At 31.4% G+C, this 26,759-nt stretch overlaps 1 protein-coding gene across 3 annotated transcripts in view; it reads right to left on the bottom strand.

Moving 5' to 3' along the window:
* LOC148300760 (polypyrimidine tract-binding protein 3-like) overlaps nucleotides 1–26,759 on the bottom strand; it is a 105,649-nt gene that overhangs the window by 43,688 nt on the left and 35,202 nt on the right. For 2 of the 3 annotated variants that reach the window (XM_088274318.1, XM_088274316.1), the window contains exon 4: nucleotides 13,237–13,477. In XM_088274318.1, coding sequence (XP_088130444.1) covers nucleotides 13,237–13,477 — 241 coding nt within the window. The remainder of the gene's footprint in view (nucleotides 1–13,236; nucleotides 13,478–26,759) is intronic. The other variant, XM_088274317.1, reaches the window with a different exon arrangement.

Raw genomic sequence — 26,759 nt, 5'->3', positions numbered from 1 at the left:
ACCAATGCTCCGGATAATTTCAGGATTATCGATCATACCGCGCAACAATCGATAAAAATGCGCAATCAAATACACATTCCTTCTAGTCTATAAACTATTGTAGCCAAGCATACCCTGGAGAAACCCGATCGGGTAAAGCCAAGGATAAATTAATCACATTATTGGATGAAATTTTGTTTATTGTTTCAGCATTCACTTTGTGGTAAGACGTAATGAAATTTACTTGAAAATAATTGTTTTTACCACTTGAGTTTTATTTATTTTATTTTAACCACTAAAACTCACCGACCCTGACTCACCACCCTAACTACCCTTCTTTCCTACAGAACAGTTCATTATTCATGCTTTAGATTATATTTAGACCTGAAGATGTAAGCATAGCTTCCGAAACTAGTCGTTAAAATAAAATAAATATAACTCAAGTGGTAAAAAACAAGCGTTTTCTTTTTAATTTTTATCGTCAATCATATTTTAAATTTATAAATTAAACAGCTGCAGTATACAAACAAATAAAAGCGATGCAATATGAATTATCAAATTTCGTTTATGAATAACTAGGAATAAAATATTTTAAAGGATGAAAATCTTTACGCGGAATTTTACAATTTAAAAATAAAATGATATTGAGAAAAATATGATATCCGTCAAGTAGCTGCTACCAGTGTTAATACACAATTGTGCCCATTTTATTTTATTTTATTTATTTTGAGTCCAAATAAATATTTTTTTCACTCTAAACATTTTTGTTATTTTGTTAAAAAAGTTATTTAAAAAAAAAATTGAATGATCAATTTTGCTTGCGTTAATTTTTTTTGGAGACTGCAGTTGTCTTGTTTACAAATCGCTCACTCCTTTCAAGAACGTCATAAATATAAAAAAACTTGATTTTTCAGGAGAACCTTTTTAAACTCTAAAAATATAATACACTGTATTAAAAATTATTATCAAGCCACTTATTGAACTTTTTACTGTGAAACGAATCTTTTTAGGTAAAACCTGAAGGTTTTTTCTCCATTTGAAAAATATTTAGTTTGTTTCAAAAAAATATTCAACAATAAATTTTCTTCAAAATGCAAAAACAACACTTTCTGCCCTGTAGCGGGTAAATATTAAGTTGAAAATATGTCTCTTTTGCTAAGATATAGTACATTTTATGGGCATTCCGAAAACATGCACAATTGAAAATTGACGATTTTTGATTTATGACGTTCTTGAAAGGGTGACCGAAATGTCAAATATGATATACAACGCTAATATGACACACAACGCTATCTGACAAAAAAAATATATATATATATATATATATATATAAGTATATATCTTCCGATAGTGTGATTAGTTTTGCGCCACCCTGTAAATATCGTATAACACACACATCTCAGGAGTCAGATACAACTAGTCTTTTTCCATACTGATGAGAATAAATCCCGTGAAATTGAATTTCACGGAACGTCTCGGATACATCCCGATTGATGTCGATATATCTGTATAAACCTATGTTCAAACGTAGCTACCTAAATAAATACTTCACTATAAATTTTCAACTAGTGGCGCTATAATCAGCGATACTTTAAAACATATGGAAAATCGTACCCACATGTGGAGGGTTCCGAGACCATTCCATGTATTTCCTTCTTACTTTGCCTTCCTTATTATCATCAATTTGTAATTTTCCCGAATATTTCATATAAAGTCTTCATTCTTCAAACCATTATCAGCACCCCAATGGTGCATAGGACACTGCATCATATAAACGCAGTGTTATCGTGATCGTTAACAGATGAAGGAAAGGTGATCAGTCCTCCGCTTCAGGTACCAGTCCAGGGTAATATTGAATAAATATTAGAGTGAAAAAATCACTAAAATTTATTTGACCCCCCCCCCTGGGAATATAACCCAAGACCTCCAGTGTGGTAGACGAGCGTACTGACTATTACGCTACGGAGGCGGACCAAAAGTATAAAGTATGTAGTTGCTTCATTATACACAGCAGTTAAATGTTATTTATGTTTTTTTTTCTTTCTCATTTGTACTTCATGTTCAAACACTATAAAACTAAAAAAGTTGAAGCCTGAGTAGGGTCATGATAAACGGTGTTGCATAAGCCGTAGCTAGGTTTCAGAGTCACTTGGAAGTTAGTTAATTAGAAAAAAGCGAAATGTCCTGGGATGCTGACTTCCATCTTCATTCATATGAAGAGGAACTATATATATTTCATTTCAAATTGAGACATATATGAAAATAAACATAGGTATAACTCACTCTGTTAGACCCACATGTAACTAAATCTGCTAGAAAATTATATTGAATAAAGGAAAAGTAGCAATGTTCAGGAAAATCTTTCAGCAATTTCAAAGATTTTTTATTAAGATAATCCTAGCTCAAAGCCAGAAAAAAATTAAACGTAAATAGATCGTTTTTGACTGATTCGATAGTACAATTGATCGCATGATAGGAAATAAAATTATGTTTCGAATTTCTTCTCCGTTACGTTTCTAGAGTAGCGAGCTTTAAAGGAAGTAAGGAAGCATCATTTATGTAAGATGATTTTTTTAGAGCATTGTTTCTACAGACTATAAATTTGACACTTGACAGTTGATTTGTAGTCAGTACGTTTTGCCATTCCACCATGAATAGACTGAATGACCATTATGTGCGTCGTAGGTTCGGAAATGGGATGAAAACAATATTAAACTTGTTCCTCTTTTTCAACGCAATATTTTGTTAGTAAACAGAATTGTCGAATTGGGAGTGGAGAAAACCTAGAAACCTTTGTCAAGATGCCCTTACATCCATTAAAAGTCACTGTTTGGTGTGCTTTATGCGCAGGTGGAATCATTGGCCCATATTTATTTAAGAGGATGCCGCTCAGAATGTTAAAAAAATGTTAAAATGAAAAAAAATGCACCTTCTATTTTAACCTTCAAAAAACGCCTGAAACATCATTATCTTACCTTAGAACCCTAACTGTCCATCTCCTCCTCCCCTGACCCCTCCTCTCTTTCTTAAACTTGCTACCTGATTCTACCTATTTATCATTAAAATCCTAGAATACTTTTTTGTCTAATTGTTAATAATTGTTTTTTAGTTTTTTGATAAAATCTATTACATCAGACAATATGTATTAACTTTTAAAAACGTCTGAGACATTACTATCTGTCATTAGAATCCTAACTGTCGATCAAACCTCCTCCCTCTACCTCCTTCCCTAAACTCCCTTCTTCTTTTGCCCTCCTTATTATCGTATTTTGTTAATTTATGTTTCTTTTTAAATGTCAATTTGTAATTTATGTTTTTTTTAAATGTTCAAGTACTATCTGCCCACTGATTGCAAACGGCTATATATGGTATCAAACGTTTTGATCAATATCACTTGTCCGTCTTTGGTCGGTTGGAAGATATTGCTTTTTAGCAACAAGCCCGCCAACATTCTTTTTATTTTCTGTACATGAAGTTTAAATAAATAAATAAATAAATAAATAAATGTTACGGTCAATAAAGAGTACTACAGAACCATGATTACTGACTATTTCTAACCTCAGTTAAATGGCATTGATGTGACAGAGCTGCAGTTTCAATAAGATGGCGCAACATGCCTCACGGCAAGTACTGCCATCAATTTAACGTGGGAAATTTGAATTTGTTTACCTCTAAAAAAACGATCTATACCTTTTAAATGTTTAGTCGAAACGAGTACAGTGAATCTACAGTTATTTAACCTGCAGTTGTTATTTTTTTTGTAAATATAAATCAGAGATAAAATAAATATTAACATAAATATAATAAATATGTTTAGTATAAATATTATAAAGTATAAAAAATATGAACATAAATAAAATAAAATAAAATAAATATGAATATAAGTAAATCAGAGGTAAAATAAATATGAACGGACAGTATATAGTATTTTATATAGATTTGTCTATTGAATTATCATTACTTTTTCGTTTTTACTTTTTCTAGAATGGGATGGTTTCGTTACTTTTTCTCGGTCAAAATTTCTTCTCAACTCAATTTTTGATATAATTGAATATTAAAAAAAAGTTATATACAGCCAGTTTTTTCGTTGATAGGCTTTTATTTGCTGTAACTGATTCCTGTGCACAATTCGCTTATAAGATCTTTGATGTAAAAAGTAGAATTCTAGAAATGTAATCATCGAAACTAAAGCTCCGTCTAAAGTTCAGATTATTTAAAGCTCCTGAATCACCCTGATCCCATTTTATTTAACTACATTTCAATCGGGACGCTGACTGCGATTTATTCCTCGAGAATATCCTTCACAGATCTTTCAGGATGAAGGTTAACTGAAAAACTATGAGACAATTTACATTTTCACTCTAAATGTGGTATTTTTATAAACCAATAAGAACCCTAGTGGAGGTCCTCGCCAAAACGTTACATTTGCATTATAAATGATTTTAAGTAATCGGTAATTCTAGCTTGTAAAATTTTTACGTTTTGGTGCGATTTAATGAATTCATATTGGTTTAAAAAAGGATTGGTCACGTTTGTCGCAACTTTAATAAAGATTTCGATAGAATACAGTAAACATAACAGATTTGCATTTAAAAGATTTTTGTGTACAAAATGTTGGAAAGGTAACTTTTTGGTGAAGACCTCCACACTTAATATTTTAATCTCCCATTCGAGTGACCTAAAGTCTTATTACTATCAAAATTTACTGACTGATTTGTAAAATAATTATCGACGTACATATCGCTCACTCCTTTCAAGAACGTCATATATCAAAAATCTTAAATTTTCAATTGTGCATGTTTTCGGAATGCCCAGGAAATGTACTATATCCCAGCAAAAGCGGCACATTTTAAACTTGATATTTACCCTCTACAGGGCAGAAAGTGCTGTTTTTCCATTTTGAAGAAAAGATATTGACTGTCATGGAAGCGTTACGTTTATAAGGTAAATTTCGTTACATGAAAGAGAAAAAAGATATTTGTATAAAGCTTAGAGAGAAAGAGAAAAAGAGCTATACATTTATACACTCCGATGCGACGGGAGTGTAGGAGAAGAGAGCGACATTAGTACAACGATACAAAGATCGATAATGCTTATCTCAGCCTTTCATTCGTTCATTTTTTTAATTAATATATTCGGCAGTCAATTTGTGGTATAATCTATCCATTTATTACTTAAGAATTCAATAGTAGATACCACTAATTCTTTCATTCTTTCCATACACTTTTAAAAATATTTTTTATAGATTTGGCATTTACGTATTAAATGTTGGATCAAAAAATCAGTGCTTGATTTAATAATTTAATACTAAAAAAGTAATTAAATTATGATCATTATGATTTTTTATGTAATTTTTAGGAAAAACTGCAAAATTGAATGTATTTACTCTAGAAAAATGTAACCGCGGAATAGAGTGGGGGTTAAGTAGAAGCAGGCTTCCAGGAAGTTGAAGAGATCTCTATTTACGGAACTCGAAAACGTTATTACATTTCCAACAGAGTGCGGTTATTCAACACGCTTTTTTAGCAGCGAGACGCTCCTCAAACGGATGTTTCGCCGATTACCCGCCCGGGTGGCCACAGCCTCCTAGATATAATCCTTCGTCTTGCCGCTGTGCAGCCAGCTCTACTCACAAAGCGGAATAAAAAATGCATTAAATAAATTATGTGCCGTTTCGGGGAAACCGGTTGCTAGTTCATTACTCTTTGGGGATTTGTGGCTGTGGCTAGCAACCTATCAGAAGTCGGCAAACTTATCAGACAAATATTCACATCACTAAATAATCATTTTTCAGACTTTAATTGATTTTAAGTAAGGCTAGATGGTTACAAAATAAAGTAGCACAACAGCGAGTTAAATGGATGGACCATAATATAAGACAATCAGACCTGCTTTTTACGATTGCGGAAGGCGTTTGGAAGGCATTAACCACATAAGATGACCCCCGCTTAACCTACATGGATCAAATTATATCCGACATGCGTTGTAGCGGATACGCAGAGTTAAGAGATGTGCGGAGAAAAGAGTCGGGAGTAGACTGACAATGAAAGAAGCGAATCAAACATTACTCAAACGAAGAACTTAGAAATCTTAAAAATATGTCAAAAACTGCAAAATTTTGAAACAATAGAAATTAATAAAAATATAAATACCGATGAACCCATAATTCATAATATGATAACTAAGTTCTCTCCCCTATAGTCTACGTTACAATAGATTTTTATAAATCGTGTTCAACCGAGTAAAACTTAAAATTAAAATTACAAATATATTTTTTCTTTAGATACAATTCTGTTTGCAATTTTAATACACATTTATCATATAATCATTTTAGACCCTTATTAAATTACGGGAACACCCAATAAAACTTGATTTTACACATAATAAGAATTTTATTCATTGATAAAAAATATTTTCAAAGTAAGGTATCCATATAAACAATACTTATTGCGAATAATGTCCTTGCACCTCCTTTAAAAGTAGGATTAAGTCAGGTTTGTATGTCGTTATTTTTAGCACGTTTCCAGGTTCTCGTCAGTCAGACGATTTCACAGCTTGTTTTAAGTAAAGTTCATGCTTTGAAAAAATGTTCCCGCAAATATTTATACCGGAGTCACACTTGAAAGGTCGAATGCCGCATGTGGCTCCGGAGCCACACTCTGCCGACTCATGGGAATATTCAAATACATCTGAATATTCAAAGTGTTCGCATCCCTTAAGCTCGGATTAAATTTCTAGGAAATACGTAATCCCCCGTAAGTAAGTTTCTAGTGGGCGATAGAGATGCACTCCGGCTTAGTAAAAGTGTTGCAACACAATAGAAACAACTTACTCTACACTAAGACTCGATGATTCCCTAGCCCTGCTACTTAGTGCAATCAATTAAGTTTAGAGCGTCCATTTTAATGCACGTATCATGTGTGCAATATATCACTCACTCCTTTCAACAACGTCATATATCAAAAATCGTCAATTTTCAGTTGTGCGTGTTTTCAGAATGCCCAGAAAATGTACTATATCCGAACAAAAGCAGCATATTTTTAACTTAATATTTACCCGCTACAGGGCAAAAAGTGTTGTTTTTGCATTTTGAAGAAAAGGTATTATTTCATTATTTTTTTAAACATACTAAATATTTTTCAAATGGAGAAAAAACATTCAGGTTTTACCTAAAAAGATCTGTTGCACAGTAAGAAGTTCAATAAGTGGCTTGATATTTATTTTTAATACATTTTATTATATTCTAAAACTTTAAAAATGATCTCCTGAAAAATTTTATATTCTATAATGACACTGCCAAAATTAACTGTCTAAAGCCTATAATATATTGTGTCATATATGAATGTACAAACTTATAAGTACTTAACTACAATATTCTAATATATTAGGAAAATTTGAATATACCCACGTATGTTGATAATTTATGAAATGTTGCAACATTTTAGCGATAAATTTAATATTAACATAACTTATGTTTCATCAAAATAAATGCCTCGATTTAATAATGTATGAAATAATCGCATGTTTCTACATATGTATAGGTCCTCACCGAAAAGTTACATTGCTAATATTGCACGAAAAATCCTTTACATGCAAATCTGTTCTGTTTTACTTTATTCGACATGACCAAAACATGACCAATCCTGTGTTAAACCAATATGAAATCATTAAATCGCACCAAAACGTAACAATTTTGAAAGCTAGAATTCCTGATTACTTAAAATCATTTATAATGAAAATGTAACGTGAGGACCTCCACATATATCGACGGCCCCTACGTAAAATACTCTCTATCTGCAAATCTGTTGCTTTACAGGAGAGAGCTTAGAAGATTTTTTCAACGTATTTTTTTTATATTATTTTTTGACATCTCATCAAAGATGAAGAAGAATATGGAAGTCTGGGTATTTACGGGGCTGACGACCGTCATCGGCTGATTTAAGTGACCACTTTACACACGTGTAACATTCACCAATTCCACCCATTATTGACAACCACACTACTCAAATTCTTGGAAGTTCTATATATATATATGAACCAATTTAGAAACCTTGTTCTTGAATCACTAGAACTTCACTAGAGACATCTATTGGTGAGATGTAAAGAAGCTTTTTACTAAGCAGAAACTCTTATATTATGAAAATATATGAAAATAACTCCTGTAATTGGAGATAATCCAGATTTTGTGAACAAGTATTTGGACACACTCAAAATGTTGTATTTTTTAAAATTAATTAACGGTTTTATCCGAAATTCTAGACTAGCATTTTACATTCCAAAACGTATAAAATAATATATCAAATCATTTAAAAACATTCTGCTTCAAAATTAAGTAGTTAACGTTTTAGGAGATCTGTTCATTTCGAAAATTCGATGTAGATAGCGTCTTCTACGCCTGAAAACTAGGCGTAATTTATTTTATATATATTTTTGTTTGTTTATATTTGTAGATAACGGTCAGTTGATAAAATACACCAAATATCTCAAAATTGACAAAAAAGTTGATACAGCACTTTACGTAGGGCACATACATATATATTTATTTGAACACATTAAAAAGCTAAGGGCGCGTATGTCGGACCATGTATTATTGGCGGGGGAAGATTTCTTGAAGGTATCACCATTCAATTAAAATTTATCAAACCCCTAACAAGTATTGGAGTATAAATCGTGCTTTGGGTGAGGGTAGGGGGTGAGTGCGCCGTGATCGAAGGGCTTTGCACACGCTAAGTCCCACTTCCGACCAACAAGAGGCGTTAAGTCTAACTTTCCGGGATTGATGGCGTACATTGAGTGGAAAAGCAAGACTTGAGTCCAAACATTATATTAAACTCGTAATATAATAATATCGTAGTCGTATATGGGTGAAATTCACTCTCATATTTATTTAATATCACCCTGGACTGGTACACGGAGCGCAGGACTGATCACCTTGTCCTTCATGCAATTAATGATCAAGATAACACTGAGTCGCTACGATACAGTGCCCTATGCACCACGGAGTGCGTATGTGAGTTAAAAGAAGAAGAATGACAGGGAAAGTGATCATCTAACAAAACGTAAAATGTTCAGGAGGGACATTTAAGTTACTTTTGCTGGGCAAGAAAATAAATATCTATACTGTTTTATGAAATTAAACAACATTGTTTCAACCACTTTTTTTTTTTATTATTAGTGCACTTTAACCTACCGGTTTCGAAAAGAACCTTGTCATCATCAGGGTTTATTAAATTCTAAAACTTTAAAATACTCATAATTTATTACATTCCCTTACCAAAAACTTCCACACACTCTGAAAAAATCCTAAATGTTATTTTTATTATGCATTGCGTAGCAACCCCAAATAACAACTAACGGAATCACCCAAAACAGTATGAAGCCGCGCGCTAATTAAACAAAGTTGTTTAAATTTACAAAGTTTATAAAATGTGCCACAAAGTATCTGCGGAAAACATTCAAGAAATCAATGCAGTTAGTCATTTTTAATAAGTCAATATATTATACTTCCGATATCCATCTCATCCTGGCGAGCAGTAACCCAACTATCTACAAACTTTTAGTTATTTTTATGAAATAGAACGGAATCAATTTATAGTTAAATAATAAGTCTATCATATTTTATAATAAAGAAATATTATTTAATTAACTTGACATTGGCAAAAGCAACATATTTTGTATGCAACGCCATTATATATAAAAAAAGTTTGAAATCGCCTTGGGATTTTTTCAGGGCAATATTAAGCTAGTAAGATAGCAAATAGTCAATAATCATGTTTTTGTAAAAAATGTATCGAGCCGCCGGTATCAGCAATACTAGAACGGTTTCATGAAGTGCAGGTTGGTAAGTTTTACACGATGAAAGTAAATTAACTCGATACGTTTGTATCAAAATGTTCATAGAGTCCTCCACATCGTATTAAAGTTGAGTTTGCGGTGCCGGCGAGTAGCGCTGCAACTTCCCGACGAGGCGAGAGAGAGTTAATCTTAAGGGGGGGTGTTCACTACTTAAATATTGTGCAGGTTTTAAAATTGAAATTTGACGTTTTACAAAATTAAATTAAACGGTAAACTAATCAAATTGGACGCGAGACCAATTTAATTAGACGTTATATTATATATATATATATATATATATATATATATATATATATATATATATATATATATATATATATATATATATATATATATATATATATATTTATTTATAAATATATATATATATATATATATATATATTATATATATATATATATATATATATATATATATATATATATATATATATATATATATATATATATATATATATATATATATTTACATCTTCTTACAGTAAACAAAACAACTATTTTTTAATTCTTTCAGACTCTTCTCATTCTTCATACATTCAGGCATCTCATCATAAATTTTTAAACCCTTATACATCAAACAATTTTGTGACTCGGTTTTTTTCAACAATGGCAGTCTTATTTTATACTTATTTCTAGTAATATGTTCATGAAAATTTTTGTTTAACACTACGTTATCCTTAAAATATTTGGGTAATTTATCGTTTAAAATTTATATAAAAATTAACAGCATTTTTAATTTTAGTCTCTTTTTTATAGATAACCAGTTGAGTTCTTCTCTCATTTTTTTTAAATATTATTATATTTATTTTTCTTGAGCACCATTCCCAATTAGACGTAGTATAAACCAAATTGGAGGCCTAACAAAAAATTACGTTTTATGAACTTTGTAAATTTAACACCTTACAAATTAAATTAGATGCCATACAAATTAAATTTGACGTTTGACAAACCAAATTGAACGCTATATTGTTTTATATAAAAAAATGTTTTCAGGCGTTTTCCAGTATGTGAAACAATCTGGTTAGGAATTTGCACAAAATCTTACTCTAACCATCCATAGATGCTACCATGAAGTCGAATATTAAGCCATTTGAGATATTATGATAAATCGTTCACTCCTTTCAAGAGCGTCAAATTATATATCAAAAATCGTAAATTTTCAGTTGAGCATGTTTTCAGAATGCCCAGAAAATGTAAGATATTCCAGCAAAATTGGCACATTTTTAGCTTATTTTTTACTTGCAGAAAGTGTTTTTTTTTGCATTTTGAAGAAAGGGTATATTTTGATTATTTTTTAAAATGTACTTAATATTTTTCAAATGGAGAAAAAAAAATCTAAAAAGATCTGTTGCACAGTAAAAAGTTCAATAATGGCCTGATATTTATTTTTAATACATTGCATTTTACGTTGCATTTTTAAACTATAAAAACGATCTCCTGAAAAATCATGTTTTTTGATAAATGACATTGTTGAAAGGAATGAGCGATATGTATTGCTTCCAACATTTTGGGTAGTGTGGATATCAATCATGGGTGGAATGGTGAATGTTACACGTGCGTAAAATGATCACTTAAATAGCCTAAGATAGTTCTGTATATACCCAGACTTTAATATTCTATGTCAATCTATGTCAAAATGTGTAAATATTAGACGTTGAAGATGAAAGGGATGCATTAAATTCTCGTCTTGTATCTCGAATCACAAGTAATAAGAAGTAAAGTTCATAGGTAGTAAGTCAGTCAGAAATATAATGAAGACTTGTGTCGCCTACTTTCAAAATCCGCCAGATCCATGTGAGTCGATTTTACGAAAAATGCCAAATTCTCCGTGTAACATTTATGTTACAAAGCTTTGTATATCTTTAGATAAAATATTATAAAATAGAGAATTTTCCAATTTTTTGGAAAAGTATTTCAGTATTTAAAAAAAACACGAGACACAAACCGATAATGACGTCATCTTAATTTTTGACCTATCCTTGCTCTCTGATTGGCCGATATGGGTTAAAAGGCAAGTTGCATGAATATATCGAAACTAACCATCACGCCGCTTCACTGCAGGGTTAGGCAGAGAGAATAGAACGCCACACCACTCTGTCCTTGCAAACATTCTTCGCCTCTTCCATGTTCATGCATCTCCTCATACATACCTGCCCGCCGATTATTTCGACTCCTAACCTGACCATTTTCAAGTATTTGGCGTACTCGATCGTGCTAAGTTTTTCTCGGTCTTCCTCTGCTCCCTTTTCCAATTATATTTTAGCGTGGTTTTCAAGTATATAAATTTTTTAAGCAATAAACCCCACATTGGCATTCCGATAGAGTATTTATTTTAAAATCTTATAAAATTGGATCTGGCGGATTTTGAAAGTAGGCGACACACTTAGTATGAGTGTCTAGGAAATGTGGTCGGTCGGTTTAAGACTGAAATGAATGCGGTGGGACTTGATTTAAGTCACTCGTTTCCTTCAAATACTTGGGAAACAACGATGTATGATTACTCATGTACAAGACTAAACTAGCTTACCAGAAGTTCAGGAGTATAATAATTTCTAACCTTCCAGGAAAAGCTAAACTGGCAATGCACAGTAGAGTCCTGGTTTCAAATCTAATGCATGGAAGTGTTTGCTAAAGAAGGATTAGAGTAGACTGAATGCAGTAGAAATGCGACCTTTCAGACAAATGCGTGGTAAAACGATGTATGATAGATGTTTGAATGGTGATATAAGGAGAGAATGCAAAGCTGAGATGAGCATTATCGATAAAATTAAAAAAGGTGTGTTGAGATGGTTTGGGCAAGTGAATCAAATGAGCAAAGCAAGGACAGTAAAATATTTTTTTTAGGCAAATGTATGTAGTTGGAAGTAGGAACATAGGAAGATCGTTGAAAATTTGGCAGGATCAAGTATATCAAATATTTGAGGGAGGCTAATGACAGGTAAGGAGTCGACATAATCGGCAGGAGTATATGAGAATTGCATGGATGTTGAAGAGGTGAAGATTGTTTGTAAAGACAGAGTGGTGTGGCGTTCTATGCTCTCCTCTGCCTACCCTTGAGGGGAAACGGCGTGGCGGTTAGTTAGTTAGTTGAATAAATTAAAAACGGGAGATACTTTTTTTTCGGAGCGAAAAAATATAACTGGGAGCTTATAATCAAAATAGCAAAATTACTTTCATTAATGGAGTCGGCAGTCACTTAGTAGTAATATCTGTCTTTTTTAAATCATCATGCTGAATGCATCGAAACACGCTTCACAATAGATTTTAAGAAAATTGGTATTTACCACTTAAAATAAAATAGTGGTATTTACCACTTAAAATAAAAATGGTATTTACCACTTAAAATAAATAAGGTGGTACCACTTAAATTGTTAATATTTTTAAATAAAAATAGGAAACTCACTGTTCTTGGTAAAGGTGACGATCTTGAGCACCTTCCCGTATCGCTGGAAGATGGTGTGCAGCACGTCGAGCACGATGGGGTACAGCATGTGCTCCACGATGACCCTCAGCACGGTGTTGGGCCCGCCCTGGATGTCGGCGGGCACGCCGCCCCCGTTGGTGGCCCCTGGCAGCGCCACTACGCCCGCGGCCACGCCCCCCAGCGCCTGCGCCGCCTGCAGCGCCGCCTGGGCCGACGCCGACTGCAACAGTCATGCGTTATTCTAATTTGGATAACGATATCGAACGATATCCATCATGTTATCATCGTGATATTACAGGTCAAGGGATAATTATATCGAACGATATCCATCATGTTATCATCGTGATATTACAGGTCTAGGGATAACGATATCGAACAATATCCATCATGTTATCATCGTGCTATTACAGGTCAAAGGATAACGATATCGAACAATATCCATCATGTTATCATCGTGATATTACAGGTCAAGGGATAATGATATCAAACGATATCCATCATGTTATCATCGTGATATTACAGGTCAAGGGACAATGATATCGAACGATATCCATCGTGATATTAAAGGTCAAGGGATAATAATATCGAACGATATCCATCGTGATATTACAGGTCAAGGGATAACGATATCGAACGATATCCATCGTGATATTACAGTTCAAGGGATAATGATATCGAACGATATCCATCATGTTATCATCGTGATATTACAGGTCAAGGCATAACGATATCGAACGATATCCATCATGTTATCATCGTGATATTACAGGTCAAGGGATAATGATATCAAACGATATCCATCATGTTATCATCGTGATATTACAGGTCAAGGGATAATGATATCGAACGATATCCATCGTGATATTAAAGGTCAAGGGATAATAATATCGAACGATATCCATCGTGATATTACAGGTCAAGGGATAACGATATCGAACGATATCCATCGTGATATTACAGTTCAAGGGATAATGATACCGAACGATATCCATCATGTTATCATCGTGATATTACAGGTCAAGGGATAACGATATCGAACAATATCCATCATTTTATGAATCGAAATAGTTTAAGAATATGTTTACATCATAGTTTTCGAATGGTTTATTCTTTGATCTCTATCCACATTGTGATAAGGAACTGCATCGGATTGATGCGGGGATAACTTTATTGTTAATTAATATACGTGAAGGAAATTGGTAGTCCAAGTACTCATTTTTTTTGATACAAGGGAACAATGTATTTGGTGGAATAAAGAAGTGTGTAAAGTAAAGGAGCTGAAGATAAAGAATATTGTATAATGAATACTGGATTATGAAAAAATGAATAGGTGAGAAAAAACAGGAAGGGAACATACCATAGCATCAATAGCAAAATCGGAGTTGAGTACCCGTACTCGTACTGGCTTGTAAAATTTAGACACGGCTAATTCGTGCGAGTTCCTTGAGGTAAATTATTCAGAGACGGGTTTAACCGCATTTTGAGTTGGGTTTTAGTCCCGTTCCTAGTCAAAGGTTCGAATCCATTCTGCCGCAACTTTATTCCCTTTGGAAACACATACCGCTTAGACATTCCTGAATATATTGATGAGCACAAAGATCGATAGAATCTTATTTGTGTGCAACAACATTTTGAGTGTGCCCAAATACTTACACGTGAATGTTACATGTCGCTCACTCTTTTCAAGAAAGTCATAAATCAAAAATCGTCAATTTTCAGTTGTGCATTTTTTCGGAATGCCCAGAAAATGTACTATATCCCAGCAATAGAGGCATATTTTTAATTTAATATTTACCCGCTACAGGGCAGAAAGTGTTGTTTTTGCATTTTGAAGAAATGGTATTGTTTAATTATTTAAAAAAAAGTATACTTATCATTTTTCAAATGGAGAAAAAACCTTCAGGTTTTACCTAAAAATATTTTTTGCACAGTAAAAAGTTGAATAAGTGTCTGGTAATTTATTTTTAATACATTATATTATATAACTTTAAAAACGATCTCCTGAAAAATCTAGTTTATTGATTTATGACGTTCTTGAAAGGAGTGAGCGATGTGTGTAAAGTGATCACTTAAAATCTGCCTGTGACGGTCTGAAGTCCCGTAAATGCCCAGACTTTCATATTCTTCTTCGCCGTTGTTGAGATGTCAAAAAGTTAAATATTTAATATTAATTCGGCTGTGCTAATTTAGCTTACGAGTGGCTAGTAATCAATTGCTTCACGCAAGGCTAGTTTTTCATCACAGAGCTGTTATATGCAATGCGAATAAATTATTGTCACCCGTAAAGAACAAATTGGAATAAAAACATAACACTACCCTTACATTCCGAGTCATTCATAAAGCTACCCCTGGAAACGTGGATTTGCCCCATTAGCCCAGTGTTCCGCAAAGTGTGTGCCGCGGCACACTGGTGTACCGTGGTGATTAGTTGGTGTGCCGAGGAAAAAACGTCTAGTTTTGTGAAGATAACACACCTACAATTTGTTGAATGTTTTTCGCAGATACTTTGTGGCACACTTTGCGCAGTGATCAAGTTTTTGGTATCGTAACGGGAGGGTAATTATCTATAACCTAACTCTGAGTTTTTCAATGTTTTAGAATTAGTACATAAACCCTGATGATATATATATATATATATATATATATATATATATATATATATATATATATATATATAAATACACATATATATATATATACACACACACATATGTATATATATATGTATTTTTAAAAAGATAAATATTTGTGTTTTTATTATATTTCAATTGGATGCTATTTCTGTGAACCTGAGCGGCTCATTATTAGAAATAGGTATCAAATTATGGTTTATTCGAACCGAGAAACTCTGACTTAAGAGTCTGCGACACTAACCACGGGACCATAACCCGACACTGTTGACCTAACCCGATATTGTTGATGTCTATTTGACTATTTGATTATTTGATGTATGAACAAATGTAAGTTATAATATAACAAAGTTATACTTACGTATATGGATGACAGTTTTTTTAGATTACTTTTAAATGTAAACCTGTAAAAAATATTTAAAATAAAAATATTTTGTTTTTTATTGTTAATATTTTGTTACTTTCCCAATAAATAAATAAATAAATTGCTCCAAATTTTGATCGCCTGTGCTTAGTGAAAGGCTCAGATTTATATTGACTGAAAATTGACGATTTTTGATATATGACGTTGTTGAAAGGAGTGAGCGATATATGTTTTCGCATTATATTAATCTTAATAAATCAGTTTTAAATAAGCTTTGTTCTACTTCTGAAATTTCTTGATTTAGCAGGTGTACCTTGAACAGAAAAAGTTTGCGAAACACTGCTTTAGATAACACAGGCCTAATGGCGTATAATAAGGCTTTGTTCCAACAGACATGTGATCATAGCTAATGACCAGAACTGTTACTGCAGTAATGAACAAAATGATGTTTTAGAAACATATTTTTATTGCTATCATTATTGGAAAGGGGGGAGTCATTCAATATCGATTCCTATCTAAGTGGAACAATACAAATGAAAAATATTAGAAGTATTACTACTACCAATACGTCGTTTCTCTGCAGGGACAGGCAAAGAAGATAAAACACCTCACTCTTCTGTACTGACACACATTTCTATACTAGCTTCCTAGCTCGATATATCTAGTCATACACGCCCTTCGAGTAAGAAGTGAATTCTAGGAAAAGCGATTTAAATTTTTTTAAAAGAATTTCTTTATAATTTCAATTCATATTTTGAAACTTATCCTTTGATACTTAATTATTATAAAAAAAAATATTTAAGAAACAGTTTTCATGCTTTCATTATTGATGAGGTAAAAAAGTCGTTAACAATAAAAAGTTACTAATTTAAATGATAGATGTCGCCGAATAAGTAGTACGCAAAAGATGTTTAAATTAAGGTAAAAATTTAACTTTTTAAATATAAGTAGTGTGGTTGTCAATCGTGGGCAGAATATTAAACGTTACACGTGTATAAAGTTATCACTTAAGCCTATGACGGTCGTCGGTACCGTAAATGCTCAGACTTCCATATTCTTCTTCAAGTTTGATGAGATGTCAAAAATAGTAAGAAAAATAACTCCTATAATTGGAGATCATCCAGATTTGTGAACAAGTATTTGGACACACTCAAAATGTTAATTTTTATTATTTTGGCTTATAATTATTATTTTAGCTTTTTATAATATGAAAAACTCCTTTTATTGGAGATAATCGAGATTTGTGAACAAGTATTTGGACACACTCAAAATGTTCATTTTTATTATTTTAGCTTAAAATTATTATTTTGGCTACTGATAATATGAAAAATAACTCCTATAATTGGAGATAATCCAGATTTGTGGACAAGTATTTGGACACTTATAATGTTGAAAAAGTTTCCACAACACATTCCGTATTAATTTGTTTTGAGAACTGACGACAGTCCCACTGAAACTTCCTACATAAAATGTATCATATATATATATATATATATATATATATATATATATATATATATATATATATATATATATATATATATATATATATATATGTACTAGTACTAGTAATGTGTAAGGCGGTGAGATTTCCATAATACAAAATACTTTGTTTGATTTGATGAATTCAGAGACAGATAAGTAGGTACTGGGAGTTTTGTGTTATGGTGTAGGCAATATACCATATAACAGATTGATGTATGGAACAGGGTGAAGAGTGATATCAGGGGGATGGTTCTACACGACAAAAAGCCACCCCGCACTTTAGAATTATTTGCATGGAAAACCTTCAAGACAGTTTAAAATCCCGTTTTTATTTAATATTCCATAGTTACCAAAAAGTGCTAAAACTTAAAAAGGGAAATATGATAGTTTCATGAAAAGATTTTCAATTAAAGTTTCACTTAGTAAATATCAGAATTAAAAAAAAAACTATTGTGATACGTGTTTCGATGCATTTAATTTAATTTTTAAATACCATAAAAGTGTTAAAAAGTGCATCAAAACGCGTGTCACAATATAAAGAAAAAGTTGTATTAAGAAATTTTTGGTGGGTCTAAATTCTTGTTTCTGTGTATAAGAATTCGGACATACCTAAAAATGATATGAATAAAATAACCTGGTCAAATAATAACCTGCATAAAAATTAATGTCATATTTTCAAGCGTCTGCCAGAATGTAAAATAATCCGGTTAAGATCTTGCATACATCTAAATAAAAGGGCCTCCGCTTAATAAAAGCTTTCACAAACCAATGCATAGATGGCTCCCTTGAACTTAAACATAAAACGTCAGGAGATTTATGACATACTTATGAGTTCCAAAAAATTGTACAGAGTGGTTATCAATCATGGATAGAATAATGAATATCACATGTCTGTAAAATGACCACTTAACCAGTCTATAGACAGGTCATAAGCCCTGTAAATACTCAGATTTCCATATTCTTTTTCATCTTTGTTGAGATGCCAAAAATGTTAAACATAGTTAGGTTAATATTATATTTTAAGTACGGTGATATTGTGACACGTATTTCGATGCATTCTGTATTATTTTCAAATGTCGTAACGGTGTTTGAAAGTGATGAATGAAAACGACTGCAATGCAACACGTGGTATAATATACTTTAATAAATATAACAGTGACATTTACCAAGTAAAATTTTAAGTAAATTAGGATAAATAATGCCGCAAAGTGACTGTCCAATCAATAAATGAAATTAATATTAAATTATTTCCAAATTAAATTTGTTCGTAACGTGTAGGTATCATGTTTAAAACATGCTTCCGGCGTATGAAATATAAAACCCTTCGCTCCCCTATCAGTCTTAATACCTTTCCAGAAGCGTCTTTCAAGTTTGCCACACAAAATTTAATGAATTCTCTGAGAACACTTGCTTTATTCTGATTTAATTAAATTGCTTCACTTACATACACAATACATTCGTACAACTGGCAGTCTTTGTGAGCAATATTTACCTTGGTTTTTGTATATTCCTACTTTGGTCTGTTTGGAAATTATTTACAGTAGGTATCACCAATTTTATTCATGTATTTAGTTATTTATTTTAACTTCATGTAAACATGAAAATACATTGGCTGGCTTATTGCTAAAAACCAATATCTGCCAACCAACCGAAACCAGACTAGTGACATTAGTCAAAACGTGATACTTTATATCGCTCATTCCTTTCAACAACGTCATGTATTAAAAATCGAAAATTTTCAGTTGTGCATGTTTTAAGAATGCCTAGAAAATGTACTATATTCCAGCAAAAGCGGTATATTTTTAACTTAACATTTACCCGCTACAAGTGTTGTTTTTGCATTTTGTAGAAAAGGTTTTTTTTTAAATATACTAAATATTTTTTAAATGGAGAAAAAACCTTCACGTTTGACCTAAAAAGATCTGTTGCACAGTTAAAAGTTCAATGAGTGGCTTGATATTAATTTTTAAAACATTTTATTATATTTTTAAACCTTAAAAACGTTCTCCTGAAAAATCAAGTTTTTTGATATATGACGTTCTTGAAAGGAGTAAGCGATATATATTTCCTCCATAATAATGACACATCATACATAGGGTGAATAATTCAGAGTATGTTTTTAAAAAGAAATAGTTATATATATATATATATATATATATATATATATATATATATATATATATATATATATATATATATATATATATATATATATATATATATATATATATATATATATATATATATATATATATATATATATATATATATATATATATATATATATATATATATATATATATATATAATAAATATATATATATATATATATATATATATATATATATATATATATATATATATATATATATATATATATATATATATATATATATATATAATATATATATATATATATATATATATATATATATATATATATGTATATATATATATATATAAAGTGAAATTTAAAATTTAGATATTTCTAAAAGAGGCGAGTTGATTGTAATTTTGGCGCGATGTTTTTATCAGAGCGCTTTGAAAACTAATAAAGAAAATATAAGATTACAAAGGTAAGCCCGCGCGACGTATGTACGTGTAAAGGGGGTTGAAACTGCACGGGGAAGGCTCTATAAACAAAGGTGTCGGGGTGCGGAAGGCTTTGGCGCTTATCAAAACATATCCTGGCGGGCTTAGCGAGCTGCGCATTTTACAGAGCACTTTAGTTTGATCCTTTGATGTCGTGTTTTCGCGGGACAAATTCGGTAAAGGAAACGTGAGGCCGAACGCAAAGTGGACTCGGACAGTTTTGATGACGGCTGATCGCGTGTGGGGGCTTTGTGACGACACATTCCACCGCGTTTGATGAAGGTAAAGCCGAATAATATCACCGAGCGAAGCATTGTATAATACTAACCTCTTTACAACGAATTAAGCGGAAAAAAGATGAAGCGAATACGTACAAGAGAATAATTGTATTTTTTAAAGATAGGACCTGCATTTATAATTTGCCTTGCTTATTATGTACCTACAAGGCAGTGTTGCCATATCGCTCACTCCTTTCAAGGACGTCATAAATAAAAAATCGTCAATTTTCAGTTGTGCATGTTTTCGGAATGCCCAAAAAATGTACTATATCCCAGCAAACGCATCATATTTTTAACTCCAAATAAATTGTGAAAAAAAAATACAATTGAAAAATGGGCTTCCTTTATTTTATCTTTTCCATTTCACTCTGGTGAGCCGCAATAATGCATGACCGTAGTAGAGTTAGTTAAAAATATAAAAAAAAAACAAATAATTTAAAAAAATGTTAATAGGAGATATGGGGTCCTCATATCGTTGAACAATTAATGAAGAGAAATTATTTCCGACATATTTTTTATTTTTTAAATATATATATTTTTATGTTAGAATACACAGGGTGTATAATTAGGATCATTATAATCAAAATGAGTATTTGAAAAAGATTTAATGGTGATGTATTTCAATTATGGTTGAATTTGAAACACGTGTCCGATCAGCCCTAATTTCCCACAACCGATTTATTACTGCCAAGTCCTATGTAATTTAGTTTATTGATCCTCCCTTAGAACTAATATTACTCGAATATAAAAAAACGTAAATTATTATAATATTCAAACCAGATTGTAGTCTTCACAAATCAAAATTATTTGTAATACCAAATTTTTTTTAGGGGTTGGAAATAATTATAAGGGTAGGAGAAATGATCAACAAAAAATAGATATTTTCAATATAATGTTGACAAATTGATATGAAAATTCCAACAAAAAAATAGAAATAAATTTACACAAATAATAAAATAACAACTATGTAATTTTTTTGACATGAATTTTATTTGACCAGCAACCGGGTTTCGTCGTAACTGATGTCGTGAACTGGTGTCGGTTACGACAAAACCCGGTTGCTGGTCAAATAAAATTAATGTGGAAAAATTACAAAGTTGTTATTTTAGTATACAAAATGCTGTTCCACCAAGAAATGTCAGTACAAAACTTATAAAAAATACAATTACATATTTAGTTCTCTGAGATTTGAATGGAATTTTATGAAACGTGTGATCATATTAATTATATTGGGGGGAAATCCTACATATTACTAGCTTATAAGTGGGTATAAAATAAAATAAAATAAACAATTTGATTTTAAAGCTTATTTTGATAATTTTATTACAGGAAGGGATTTAGAAAAAATGAGATTACAAAAAACAGTCTTACTAACCGATACGTCGCTTTTCGCAGGAGTAAGCAGAGAAAATAGAACGCTACACCAATCTATCAGTGCAAACAATCTTTGCCTCTTCTACATTCACGAATCCCCTCATACATACCCGCTGATAATTTCGACTCCTGACATGACCACTTTAGGGTATTTGAAATACTTGATCATGCCAAGTTTTCCTCAATATTTCTCTGTTTCTATTTCCAACTACATTCGCCTCACATATCTGTTTTAACGTTCTGTCCTCGCTCATCCGTTTCACACGTCCAAACCTTACCAACACACCTTTCTTACTTTGATCGATAATGCTTATCTCAGCTTTGCATTTATTCATTATTTAACCATTGGAACATCTAGCATACACGGTTTTGCCGCACATTCTTCTGAGAGATCGCATTCAGTCTACTTTCATCCTTTATTTTGCCACAGGGAACTCGATTAATTATTTATTTTACTTAAGAAATGAAAACAAAAGCATTTACCTATGTAAAGAACATGTTGGTATCTAATATTTTTTTTCATCAGAGTCAGGGTTGGGGAAAAGGAAATATTAAAAAAGGTTTAAATAAAGTATAACGATGAAGTTAAATATTAAATGCGTGCCGGTTGTTTAAGGTAAAAGGCACGATATTGTTTACGACCGTTAGCAAAATACTGACTGCTTTTCAAAGGGGAAGTGCGATATTAAAAGTGGAAAAGATTTCGCAGGGGTAGGTTAAATATTCAGCGAAAAACATTTTTATGGCAGTTTTAACGTCGAGCGTAAATTTTACAAGAAATCTGATACAATATTTAGCATGATGTAGGTATGAAACCGTGCATATGATAACGAGCGTTATTGAAAATACTATACAGGGCGGCTGTCCAAACTTAAAACACAGTAAGGGACTTTTTTTTGTAATACATTTTTGGACTAAGTAGAATCTACTTAGTCCAAAAATGCAAAAAATCGTATTACAAAAAACATGTCCCTTACTGTGTTTTGAGTTTGGACAGCCGAGAAGGTCATCGTCAAATGGATATTTGTTCTTTTTGGAAAAGCAAAATTAAAGGAAAATTAGCTTTTTCATTTTAAGTTTTACCTGGTAAATACCACATTATCTTAAAAATCTATTTTGACATGTGTTTCAATGTACTCCAAATAACTTTTTTTAAACACCGTAAATGACGCGGAATGCATCAATTAATAATAAATTTTAAAAGATTTATTTTTCAAACACCGTATGTGAAACCATGTCTAATTTTTTGAATTGTGTCCTTGGGACGTTGAAGGATGAAGAGGGGGTAGAAGCTGTTTCTTATTTTTGATTTATTTATTTAACAATATTTTAAGTGTGTATCCAAATACTTGTTCACAAATATGGATTTTGTCCAATTAGGAGTAATTTTTTTACGCATTTTTTTGTAGAAAGAGTCTTAAAATGTATTTTTTGTTATTTATTGATTTGGCGTTTAATTTGTAGAACTCCATTTTGATTTATGTATTAATTTTAAATCAACCACGATTTTTTTGAGTCTACTAAGTTATATTTTATTAACAAAAACACATAAAAAAATTATATTGTCACAATTGTTTCGCCTTGTTAGGGTATTCTCGAACGAAGGTTCGTTTGAACGATGAAACATCTCATAATAGATGTCTCTAGTGAAGTTCTAGTGATTCAAGAACAAGGTTTCTAAATTGGTTCATATATATAGAACTTCCAAGAATTTGAGTAGTGTGGTTGTCAATAATGGGTAGAATTGGTGAATGTTACACGTGTGTAAAGTGATCACTTAAACCAGCCTATGACGGTCGTCAGCCCCGTAAATGCCCAGACTTCCTTATTCTTCTTCATCTTTGATGAGACGTTAAAAAATAATATGAAAGTGACTCCTGTATTTGGAGATAATCCAGATTTCGTGAACAAGTATTTGGACACACTCAAAATGTTGCAACTTAGTACAGTCTAAAAATCTGTGTTTGATTTAAAATTATTACAAAAATATTTTTTGTTCGTTAGTTTTAATTTTTACCAGAAGACAAACACATTTGTATGTTTTCGAAACTAGTCGTATATATATATTTATGTATTAATTTTAAATCAAACACAGATTTTTTGAGTCTACTAAGTTGTATTTTATTAACATTTTATTAACATTATTCGTTTGATAATGCCCTAACAAGGCGAAACAATTGTCACTTTATATTTTTTTATATGTTTTTGTTAATAAAATACAACTTAGTAGACTCAAAAAATCTGTGTTTGATTTAAAATTAATACATAAATTAAAATGGAGTTCTATAAATTAAACGCCAAATCAATAAATACTAGTCGTATATATAAATTAAATTAATCAAGTGGTATATTAGAGTGTTGAATTTAAAAAAAATCATGGTATTTACCAAGTAAAACTTAAATTTAAATAGTTGTTTTACCAACACAATATTATGCTTCAAACGCTAGGCTTTGTTTCAGCTGTGACAAATACAAGAACTGTGGAGTATCTGTTTTCTCTACACGCTGTAGATGCAAGCCTCTTTCTTAAATTGGAGAAGAATTCAATATTATGATGTGACAATCGAAAAATATGGTTTAAAGACACATCGAGTGCTGGGGTGAGTTTAGACAAAAGTGTATTACATTTCCCATTTTCTTCTTTCTCAGACAAAGGTAAAAGTTGAAAGATATGATGTGATGTACAATACAGTACAACAACGATATGACGCACTGATTGGGCGGGAAGGGGTTGATTGGATTCTTAACCTTTACTTACGGTTCTAAAACTGATATCGCTCGCTCCTTTCAAGAACGTCATAAATCAAAATTCATCAATTTTCAGTTGTGCATATATTCGGAATGCCCAGAAAATGTACATTATCTCAGCAAAAGCGGCATATTTTTAACTAAATATTTACCCGCTACAGGGCAGAAAGTGTTGTTTTTGCATTTTGAAGAAAAGGTTTTGTTTAATTTAAAAAAAAAATTTAATTATATTTTTTAAATGGAGAAAAAACCTTCAGGGTTTACCTAAAAAGACCAGTCTGATGATGTCGGTAACGACGAAACCCGGTCGCCGGTCAAATAAAAAAAAGTGGAAAAGCTAAAAATATTGGTTTTAATCTAATAATAAATTAAAAAGATCTGTTGTACAGTAAAAAGTTTAATAAGTTGCATGATATTTATTTTTAAGACATTGTATTTTATTTTTAAACTTTAAAAACGTTCTCCTGAAAAATCAAGTTTTTTGATTTATGACGTTCTTGAAAGGAACGAGCGATATGTATTTTGTAAACTACCATATATGAAATATGATTTGAAACCGGTAAAAAATGTGAATATCCCTAAATGTTGATTTCATTGACCATAGTTAATGTTGAATGTAACAATTTCGTAATTTTATCTCTGGTAAGTATCTTAAAACGAGAAAAAAACTAAGTAAAACGTAAATTGAAAATCGATAGATTTTACCACAAAGTGACTAACCGAATAAATTAATGTAAATACTGGAAAACGCCTGAAAACATGATTTTCAATTTTTAAGCAGCATTTAATTTGACCAGATTATTCTAAATAATTTAACTTTGACCTTATTGAAATGTCAAAATTTATCTAAATTTTTTTTTTTTAATTATTTAATTAAAAAATATATATGGTTAAGTCAAAAGATTTATTTGAGTGTTATATTACCATCTTGATGTACATAAACATATTTTCTAAAAAATATTTGGAAGCTCAATTTTTTTTTAAATTGCGGATTAAAGTTTTATAATAAGTTTACTTACATAAATAATTTTGGAAAGCTACATGACCAAGTTATACGTCTAAAGTGAGTAATATGTAAAGTTCTAATCAGATTATTTTTCTGCGTATAATTCACCTCGGATTATTTGATTCTAGAGACTTGGACTTTGATGAATTTTACACTAAAATGACATGTTTTTTCTTCTTTTAGACATAATTTAAAAATATATCCCATAAAAATTGATCATTAAGTAAAAACTATGATTTTTTTATCTCTTTCATTTGAAGTCCGAAAACACAAAATATATCTAATAAGAGTCTCTTTTATATAAAAGTTATCTTAATTCAACATAGATGGCTGTAATGAACCTACTCGTACATGAGATGATAAATAGTGTCGGGTTGTGGTCCTGTGGTTAGTGTTGCGGACTCATAAGTTAAGAGTTTCTCGGTTCGAACCCACTCTACCACAATTTGATACCTATTTCTAATAATGAGCCGCTTAGGCTCACAGAAATAGTATGAAATTGAAATATTTGTTTAAATAATAAAAACACAAATATTTATCTTTTCAAGAAAAAAATATATATGTGGAGTTACAAAATGACGAGTCTTAGTGTGTAAAGTGATTACCTAACCAGCTTAAGACAGGTCATAAAACTAGTAAATACCCATACTTCCATATTCTTCTTCATATATGTTGAGATGTCAAAAATGTTAAAATAAGTGGGAAAAATCCAGATTTGTGAATAATTATTTAGACACACTAAAAATACATTCTTCTTCATCTACATATGTCAAGATGCCATTAAAATGTAGCTCACTAACGTTTGTTGTTGTGTAGCGATTTTTAAATAAACAAAGACCTTATTTAATATTCATGCATTATGGTTAAACATGTGGGCGATTTGTTTGATCAAGCCGATTGATGTCGTATTAATATTTTTTCTTCAGGGAGGGTGTGGAAGACGTTGGGGACAGAGCAGGGATGTTTACGACTTACAAAAAATACATATCGATCACTCTTTTCAACAACGCCATATATCGAAAAAC

Source organism: Brachycentrus maculatus, unplaced genomic scaffold (assembly GCF_059751285.1).
Source record: "Brachycentrus maculatus isolate JH-2025_06_01 unplaced genomic scaffold, ASM5975128v1 h1tg000657l, whole genome shotgun sequence".
In the NCBI taxonomy this organism is placed as follows: Eukaryota; Metazoa; Arthropoda; class Insecta; order Trichoptera; family Brachycentridae; genus Brachycentrus; species Brachycentrus maculatus.
This window is presented reverse-complemented; position numbering and strand designations above follow the sequence as displayed.